At 33.0% G+C, this 10,859-nt stretch overlaps 1 protein-coding gene across 9 annotated transcripts in view; it reads right to left on the reverse strand.

The window, feature by feature from the left end:
• Positions 1-10,859, reverse strand: part of LOC122629874 — a 198,146-nt gene that overhangs the window by 106,609 nt on the left and 80,678 nt on the right. For all 9 annotated transcript variants that reach the window (XR_006327360.1, XM_043813729.1, XM_043813730.1 and 6 more), the window contains one exon: positions 2,609-2,779. Coding sequence is in view for 8 of the 9 variants with exons in the window: in XM_043813729.1 (XP_043669664.1) it covers positions 2,609-2,779 (171 nt within the window). In the remaining variant the exon portion in view is untranslated. The remainder of the gene's footprint in view (positions 1-2,608; positions 2,780-10,859) is intronic.

The following is a 10,859-nucleotide window of genomic DNA, read 5'->3' on the forward strand; positions in this document are numbered from 1 at the left end:
CTCTCTCTCTCTCTGTCTCTCTATGTGTCTCCTTTCTTACGCTTCAAGAAGAAGGGTGAAGGGAGATGCGCGTCCGATTATCAGGATCGTTAACTTCGACGCCACGGCTATTAGCCATCCTGCTATGGTGCAAGTAAAGCGATTGAATTTCTTTTTCTTTCTTCCTCTAGCCCCACCCACCTTTACTCATTCTCTCTCTCTCTCTCTCTCTTTCTTTTATCCTTTCTTTCATTCAACGACTTGCGATCGGCCGAACTTCTCCGACATTTCAATCGGTTCTACTAAGTACTTTAAATCGATTTCTCCACCAAGAATTTCCAAGAATCGTAATCTTTTTTCGATTCATCTAATTTTATTCCAATTTCTTTGTTTTTCCTTTGTCTTTATTTCAGGAAAATTATACTTCTTTCTTAATAGCACGATCGACCATAAACGAAAGTAACTGCTAATTGCTGATTACGTTTCTAGACATTAAAACGAGGCTAGAATTTCAATTGATACGTGTTTCCTTGTAATTATCGCACCTTATCGCGTGACTACAAAGAAACTACTTCTAGAGAGTTTCCTTTGAAAGTAAAAAAAAAGAAAAAAAAATAATAATAATAAAATAAAATAAAAATAAAAATATAAGTTCGAGTTATATCTTCGATCACAACGCTATCACGAGTTTCGACGTGAACGAGAAGAAACACTCGAGAATAATAAATCGTGCAATTAGTCAGCCTTGGGTCACGACTTAATTACTTTTATCTTGCAGCGTGAGCCGCACGCCTTGCTACTGAAAGCCGTTCATACGAGAGAGAAAGAGAGAGAGAGAGAGAGACAGAAAGAGAGAGAGAAAGAGAGAGAGAGAGAGAGAGAGAGAGAGAGCGAGAGCAGTGGATAATAAAAGCTGCCACAGCCGGTACCGCAGCTACTACGAAACCTGGAAGCTTCGGCACTTAATGAGATTAAATCCGGTCTGGTACTCTTTCAAAAAAAAAAGGACGAGAAGAAAGGAAGAAGATAGAAGGCAAGAAAGAAAGGAACAAAAATAAAATCTGCCAGGGAAAGGCATACAAAGGTAAAACGTGTTACACGCACGAAAATGCGAGTAGTTTTCGTTAAATCAACGTAACGAAAAGCAGACTTCTAGCTTCTAACGGCTTTGAAGATACTACTATTGGATGCAACGTTATTTCCTATTCCCTTAGCGGATTGCTCGAATTTCGTTTATCATTCGTTCCTTCAAGTTTTAATCAACCTGTATTACAAAACAAAAAAGCTTACAACGTTAACTATTTAACAGTTCTAAAATAAAGAGCAGACCTTAATGTAATCTAAAATTATATCTATTTCTGATCAAAATAGAAATGGTAACATAGATTTTTCGAGCGCGAACGTCAATCGAATCGTTTAATTCTTAAATACATGTAGAATATTTATGTTCCAAAAATATTAATGTTCATTATAATTTAATGTCCGATATAACATATACACGATATTTGATTCATCATTAAAACTTTGTAACAAAACATTACGTAATTTTTTCATTACATCTCCTTCAATGTTTACTTAATACCTAATATATTCTCGTTTTTATAAATTTCTAAACGAAAAACAAAAAGACACGGATTAAAACGATGTAAAGTAGCCGGCTCTTGCTAAAGAACAATAGACGTAGGAAAAAAAGATATAAGAAAGTAGAAAGAAAAAGAATATTTTATTTCAAGGATACTCATGGGACTATTCTCTTTCGAATTTTATCCTGAACGCGATTCGAACTCGATATCGAAAGAGAAGACCAATGCGACACAGACGGGACCTTACAATACGCGTTGTCCGACAATTCGCTTCGGCCCTTGGATCGTTACAAGTTTTCTCGTCTCTTCCTTCGAGATATCGAAGGAGCTAAGAGAAGAGAAGAGAAGAGAAGAGAAGAGAAGAGGAGAGGAGAGGAGAGGAGAGGAGAGGATGTCGCGAGACTGTAGTCGAGGGAAGTTCCCTCGAAAGTGCCACGACATCGTTTGTTATGACGGTGTACTTGATACCTCTCGCTCGACCGTAGGCTTTCGCTAGGATTACGAAGTTTCCCGAGCTTTAAAGCCATTATTGAATTTACTATGACAAACCGTCACGCCAATAAAAGTACTTTCGACCTTTCTTTACCTAATTGAAAGGATCGTTTTAATCTTTTATAAGCGAATATCCTCGTGTATACAAAAAAAAAATTATATAACACAGAATTTATACTACAACTTATATTGCTAGAGAGAGAGAGAGAGAGAGAGAGAGAGAGAGAGAGAGAGAATAATTTTTCATTATATTGTAGTACTATTTATAAAGTATATAATATTATGTAGTACATAGTATTATTAACTATTTAATTCAGCAAATATTAATTTTCGGATATAAACAAACACTTAATTTTGATAGCAACAAGAAATGAAATGAGAGTTAGGAACTATAGATATAGATATACGAGTGTGTTACTTTAAAATCACAGGATGTTAAATAATAGAAAGGGTTGTTAACGTTACCGATATATAATTAAAGCTTTTCGAATACAAAATTTTTATGTCATTTGATAAAACGAAGATTATGTATCTTGTAAAAAGAAATGACTCACCTTTCTTCTGTACGTCAATGCAGGGATGATCGAAGAGGAAATTCTGGAAGCTATTGCAGTCTGGATCGACGTGCCGTTCTTTACAAAGACACGTGGGCCGAAAGAACGAGAAAGCTTGCAGACTGTGAAGTGCCGAACGACACTTCGTCACCGTCACCGTTGAACAAGCCACTGAAATAATGTTTTTATTATTTGTTTAAATCCTTTTTAGATAATCCTTGGCAATTGTTATAAAATCAACATATAAATGATGATTTGCAACAATTTTAATTTAATGTATCGCGTGAGTGTTTTATTATATTTCTGTTCTTTTTTTTTCGATATAAATGATCTTTATCATTTTCACATATTTACATACCGCACGTATTTATATCATATCGATCTTTAAAAAGTATTTCATACGTATAACGGATGATGGAAAAATATGCAAAAAAATGTTCTCGCGTTCGAAAACTCATAATCTTAACATCGATAGACGGAAATTTAAATTGTGGAGGAACAGAGAAGGACATTCATAATAATGTCAATCAAAAGTGTAACGTCTCGCTATGGCTATTCGATACACATTACTCGAGAAACTGCTCGTCACTGATCTACTTATCAGTAAACGGTATAAACGACTACTGAGCACAATAGTTACCTGATTTCTTTAATGTTGGTTCGCTTTGACAGCTTACATACAAAACATTGTCACTCATTCGAAGAAGAAATGATTTTTACGTAGAGAAACAAAGCTCTCTCTATCTTTCTCCTATCGTTCAACGAAGCTCTCAAGCAAGAATTTAATTTTATGATAGCGTATAATCGTTATAGTGCTCTCGGCTCGTTGACATTATACCGAAAATAGATAGTTGAGACGAGGATTGAAAGTTTCATCGAAGCGATGCGTGTACCCAAAGTAAGTTCGACGAACTGTGTTCTATTACCGTATAAACGTCGAAGAGTTCTTGTTACGACGTAAGAGATTAAATCAATGTACGACACGATTTATTGTTCAACTGAATTACCTACGTGTTGATTTAATACATAAACGAAACTACATTCGATTCTTCGTCAAGATAGATCATATTTAACGAGCACATGTATACATATGTTTAATATAATATATTTATTTGATAAAATAAAAATAATATCAAATTTTTCTTACATAATTAATACGATAAAAAAAATAATTTAACTTTTTTCTATCTTGAAAAATATATGTTACACTTTGCAACGTTCGAAAGCTTACATTTGTGACGAAATTTGATTATTTTCAAAAAAAACGCGATCAGTGAAATCTTTCGAAATCTCCTATTAATTCGGATCGATGGATCGATAAAATCGATCAATATAAACGGTTATATCCTCGTGTTCGCGACGTTTCACGCCAATTTACGCGCAATATTTTAATGTAATTTATATTACTACGCGTTCCAAATTAATAGAATTTATATAAAATTATTTGATAATAATGTGTGTACCTGAGCTTTAAATTATAACAGATAGGGAATATAAAATAAGATGGTAATTAATTATTTCCTGGCGATCAATGAATGTTATTTTTTGTCGGGTGTTGCAAAGTTCTCTTACGAATGTAGATTGATAATTATATCGTTTAAGCCGATCTTCAAGATCGTAATTAATTTTTTTATAGTATCTTAGAATTACTCGACTAGTATCAGACATTGTATTATGGTTTGTGTAAAAATGTTATTGTGTGATTTGTGCAGATACTTACGAAGTATTTGAAATAATAAAATTATTATTAAGATTCACGAAACGATTGATATATGAACTTCAAACATATAAACTTCGAATATATAAACTTGTATATAACTTCGAATATATAAACAACAAATGTATTTGCACGCACTCACGACTATACTTGTATATTGGAAACAATGTTGATACTTCAAAAAGTATTATAAATAATCAAACAAGATTAAGTATACTAAGAATGAATTTATGAGATAGAACAATTAATAACAATATGGATTTATCAAAGATTTTTAATTAATATATATATTTAGATGTTCTTCGTCGTATTGTTTTTTTACAAGCACGTCCTCTCGAAACCACTCGACTTTTCTTTTTCACATCTCCTCACGCATTTTGTCTTTATTATCAGGTTGATGCAATATCGAAATTGGGTCGACGTTTCGTTGCATAAAACAATGCTGCTGCCATCAAGCTCATCTCCAACGGCTCGATAGCAAAGGTACGGGTGATAGGTTATTATTCGAGGAACGACACGTCGATCGAGGATCTTTTATGAGAGATAAAGGGAGAGAGGGAGAGAAAGAGAGGGAGAGAGAGAGAGAGTGCACCCTGTGCACGACGTTTTCAAGACCATTTTTAAAAACTGAATGTTTCCTGACGTTCGAAAACTTCCAACCTGTTTCACCTAGTTATAAAATTTAAGATAGTTTTAGATTCGAGACCAACCAATTCGATTCATCCTCATGAATCCAAGTAAATTTTGTTAAAATTGACAATAGCTAAGAGTGTTTAATGTCTACGCAATCTTACCCATCAGAATCTCTTTAAAAAGTTCTTCTCTTTATCTCTCCCTTTCTCTTTTTTTCTGTTTCTTTACAGAGAAATGTTTGCATTGCCAATTTCGTTCTACGCAGTTACTCCTTCTTTATTCACCTTTCGTCCTATGAAAGATTTTTATTTCCTCGTCAGCAGTACATCGAAATTAGGTCGTGACACTGGCTCGACGCTTAACGTCCTTTTAAGCGTTGTAGCTGTAATGGTATAGGAGAACTTTACACTTCCCGTCGTGCTAGTGGCACGGTTCGAGGGAAAACGAAAGGACGACATTTCCTAATTAAATCTCGCCGGATAATATTAACGAAATTATGAATCGACCGTACCAACGTTTCAACGTGGCAATTATTGTTCTTCCACAGAATATGTACATACATACATACAAATATATATATATACACACACACACACACACATATATATACATATATGCAGTATGAAGCATTTTGAATAACGAAATAAATTCAAATAAAAAGGTTGAGCTCTTGCACGAAAAAAAAAGAAAATATAATATAATAAAATAAAATAAAATAAAATAAAATAAAATTTCTGGTGATTGAAAAAACGATTTGTCCGCCGAAAAAGGAGCGGAATGAAAGTTCGGTTGGTTCTCGTTCTAAATAAAATTAACCCCGATATTCATCGAAATAAAAAGTTTGTCCTACTGAGTGCAGAAACTTTAACCAATGAAAGCCGAATCCATTATCTTTTCTACGACTATGACGCAGAGACGAATGGAATTGAAATTTCACATAGACCTTTGTCATTTTCCACCTGACGTTTCGTTGTCGACGACATCTGGATTCATTACTTATATCCTCGGCTCAGCTCGGTTATTACGAAACTTAGGATGTCTCGCGATGGCAATTAAGGAGATCTCTTATCTTCTATTTCTTTTTTTTTCATTTTTTTATTCAATAGACGTTGTACTAATTAATTCACGGGCATTTTCAGCAAGGAATTTTTTTCATAACGAAATTATTGCGAGTTCTATGACGATGAACGGGAAACGAAGAGAATACCTACTTATACGTGATACCTAAGACGTCGAATTATTCTCACGGTCCAAGATCCAAGAATAACCAAGTTTTTAATTAAATAAAATTAACTCGTTTAAGGAAACTTTTCAGAAAACGACAAAAAAGTAGTCGAATTTTGCAGAAAACAAAAAGCGAGCTTTCAGAATGAGGTGCACTCGCCGAAAATGAATGTGTGACCATTTCTCGTATTCGCCGAGTGTATTATTTGTAAAATCACAGAACGAACGAGCCAAAGAAAGAGGGAAAAGGAGAAAAAGAGAGAGATAGAGAGAGAGAGAGAAAGAGAGAGTAAGTTTCATTGCGGCTTCGATTATATCTTTAGTCGTGTGTTTTTGTTTAATGCTTTCGTGCTACGCCTATGAACCGTATATACCAACGGCAACGAAAGCCGGTCTGGTAGTTGCATGGTCTGGTAGTGCTAGATAGAGATGAGGCCGTGCGATAGACGAGGAAAGGGTTCAACGGGGTTGGTTAGTAGAGGCTTGTCGGGGGTACCGGGGAATCAAGCGAGATGGATCATACGTTGCTGCAATCGTGCGGTAGCCATCTGCATTCAGACTGCCGGACCACACTGCAGTGCTCGAAATGCGTCCGAAATGCATACGTAGTATGTGCAGCTCCTGGGCGAATGCCCGATTTCCGTATGCAAAGCCAGGATCATTCTAGTTCTCTGATTTCCGTTACCTATATAATTTCTTCGATCTCTTCCCATATTCTCCTGTCTTTCCTGTCTCTTCTGTCTTTCCTTCTTTGCTTTCTTCTTTCCTTCTTTCTTTCCTTCCTTTCATTTTTCTTTTCTCTCTTTCTCTCTTTATCTCTCGTTTCCTTTCCCTTTTCATCCTTTCTATTTCAAATACATGGCATATTCGAACAAATTCCATCATTTTCTTCTCGCAAGATATTCTTCCTAACGAAATCTAATTATCGGTACGATGGTATCACAATTATTGCCAGGGTTTGCGAGAACTTTTCTCGGTCAATCACTTCTCCCGAGTTTTCCTTTCCTATGGTATTTCTAAAATTATTTGATTTAGTTCACGATGAAAATTTTATCGATATCCACTGAAATAAAAGTTTTCCTATGGAACGAACGTTTGATATGATTTTCCATTGGTTTTTATTCCCATACGTAAGTGTATTTATGTAAGTATCGTTGATCAAGAATTTACATGTCATAGTTTAGTTGTATTCGTAGTATATTCAAATCTAGTTATTAATAAAAATCGATTTTTAAAAAATCAATCTTAAAAGAATTATATTGCAAGCTATGCTCCGAATTTCATAGAAACTAACTCCTAATAAATTTACTTGCTATCTATGCTAACCAATATTCGAAACCGCTTAGACAGCGAAATATTCGTTGGAAATTGCTAGTCGGATTTATGTAATAGAAGCAATATAAAGGTTTACTGTTAGGCTTACAATTAGAAATAAGACGAATTATTAACTCTTCTCCTTTTTTTTATAATTTTTTTTTTAATAAAATCTATAATAATCTTTAGCGAAAATAAAACTAAAAAAATACCTGTACAAAGATCGTTCCGATCATTTAAAGTTTATTAAATGTAATTAATAGTCAAAACCTGCTTACGAATCATCATCGTATATATTAGAATCTATCACAATATATCAATCTACATTTGATAAAATCGATTAATAATATCCAACGCGGATATAACTTTTCTTCGAAATTAATTGAAAATTCTCGTCAATTAATTACAATTAAATAGATAATGGTGAGCATTTAATTAACTTGTTCTGCGGTCTCTCTTCAAATTGGTAGTTCATGTATCTACAATTTCTAATTATTGTTTCATTCAATGATAATATGAATGTGCGTTAACAAGAAATGAATAAATATTTAAAGAATTACACTGTATTAAAATGTGCATATACATGTTCTTATCTGTTTTTTCTTTCTCTCTTTCCTTTCTTCTTCCTTTTCGTGTTATTATATACCGGAATTGTATACGACATATTTTCGAAAGAAGTCTTTGTATAAATTTCTACTTTGTCGTGTGGCTCCATTTTTTTTTCATCCAAATTTATTAATGCATAGTTAATTTTATTTTCGTAAAACGTTCACTCCTGGAAACATTTAAAAATTTCAATAATTCGGGCTTACGTATGAATTCGTCGACAGAAAATTAATTATATATCGCGACTGTTGAAACATCCTTGAACTGTAATAAATATAGTACATTTAGTCAATATTCTGCTATATAAAAAATACGTTAACAAAATCTCGAGAATTACTTGAGTTTTCATTGAACGGAGATGCGAGCTAAGGTAATACTATACTTTATGCTACTCATCCACGAACCAAACCACTCATGTCATCAGTAGATTGCCTCATCGTTAAAAACTTTTAATTACATTTCGGCCAAAAATGTTTCTAGAAATTTTATTCGTACACTCAATGACATGTTTTCAGCGCTATAAAAATTTCATGAAAAGTATAGAAGATGTCTAATACTTTTTCATCATTAAAGAATATTTTCAATAAAAGTTTTATCAATTTTCGGTCTCAGTTTGAACTCGTAAAAAAGTAACAGAAAAATTGATAATGATTCAATCTTTTTATTCGTTCCTCACCCTTTTTCCACGTAGATCCTTTATCTTACGTAAAGAAAACCGATCGAATTGAAATAAATGGTGCGTGCTATCTAGGATTATACCATCTTTGCTCTTCGATCATACTTTTCCTTCCTCCTCTTCTCTCTCTCTCTCTCTCTCTCTCTCTCTCTCTCTCTCTCTCTCTCTCTCTCTCTCTCTCTTTCTCTTTTCTATCGTCGTTGACCCCGAACCCGACGTTTACTCACCCATATAATATCTGACACACACAAATGACGAAAGATCTCTCTTTCCAAGAATGACGATTTAAAATAACGTTGAAGAGAATACCTTGTAAAGTAATTCTCATGATAAGAATTGGAAATATTTCAATATACGTATAAAAAATTTAGCGAACTATCAATTTTGAATAACGCGTTTTTTTCTATTTATTTTATGAAAGATTATTTTAAACGAAATTTGCTCCTTTCGATGGAAAATAAGTTCTACTTTCTTAGATTTCCGCAATGTCTACAATGTTATTTAAAATGACATACATTGAAATCTAAAAATATATTACGTGCTTGTAAAAATTTGTCGGTTTTTTTTTATATTCTATCCTACATTATTAAACGAGCAATTTTTGTAGAGTTTTTTATTAATACAAAGACATTAATATGTGTGTTTGCAACTTCTCAAAAACTCCTACTATTTTTGTTCAATGCAGTTGAAATTTTGTATAATTGCCCTTTATGATCCGATGAAAAGTTTAGGCTACTTAACTTGCGAAAATATTACGAAACATATAATATTGTAAAACAGACTACAAGGCTTTAAACGAGTGAAAGAGAGAGAGAGAGAGAGAAACAAACAGAGAGAAAGTCATTGTACGGCCGACATGAAGTACAACCGAGCGAATGCTTGATATTACTTCGAAAAGAAAAATATAAAAAATTTTTTAAACCTTAATTGTCCCTCATACTTGACGGAAAAAATATATTAATATTTATAAACTTACGACAAAGATTTCTGATCTACGAAACATCGTGATTTGAGCTTTAATAAGAAAAATATGGTTTTCATATTTTTTTTATTTGAATCAAAATATCTGTCCTAATTTTCTACCAATTTTCTGTCATATCTCACAGAATAATTTGATACCATTTCTAAAAAAGAAGAGTATATCTTTATAAGTAATGGAATTATCGACCTATTCTTGAACTTTCGTAGTATTAACAAATATGTATCGAAAAAACCATGTTGCATCGATCTGAATAAATGAAAATCAAATGGAGCAATGTTTGGTATATAAGCTGAGTACATGAGAATTTTCTACTTTAACTTTTATAATAGTTTTTTAATCGCAGCAACAGTATGGAGTCTGGCATTATCGTGCTGCAAGATTGGTTCATTAATGCGAAATCTATTTACTTTCCTTCTGAATTTTTCCGATTGACTTCAACTACTGAGAAACGATTAATGCTTTAACTCCAAGTCTGCCTGCAAGCTTTTCCAAGCAATGTTTGACCCAATCTTTATATAAAAGTACTATTTATAATTGATCGCTCTTAAATTCTTTCGGTCTTCCTGCACGTCATTTACCATTAATATAACATTCTCTACTTCTGTAGGTTTCACGGATGTTACGTTTTGTGTCTTTAGCAATTTTTGTTTGATCAAAAAACAAATAACGTACAGAAACTTAGATGCCCTTTATCGAATCCTATCTTTACCTATAATAACGAGATTACTTTGTTATTTAAAATAAGATAAATAACTTTTAAGATCGTAACTTCTGAAATTTATCAAAAAATAAAATTGTCTTATATAATTAAAATAAAATAAAATTGTTTTATATAAATTTAATAGAAAAAATAATTTGAGTTTCTCGACATTCCCATTAGAAAGAAAAACATTTTATTTTATTCTGTACGTCGTATTGCTATACTAATATAGGCAATGATATACTCGCTTTTTAAAAATCCATAATAACTTCGAGTCTCGTATTACCTTCATACGAGAGTTTAATGTCTCGACGTGTTTCAAACGTGGACCAGCTGTTTCGAGCGTAAGAAAACTTTTTCTTTTCCAAGTCTTATAGTGTCTTTCTCTCTCTCTCTCTC

This window comes from Vespula pensylvanica, chromosome 6 (genome assembly GCF_014466175.1).
Source record: "Vespula pensylvanica isolate Volc-1 chromosome 6, ASM1446617v1, whole genome shotgun sequence".
In the NCBI taxonomy this organism is placed as follows: domain Eukaryota; kingdom Metazoa; phylum Arthropoda; class Insecta; order Hymenoptera; family Vespidae; genus Vespula; species Vespula pensylvanica.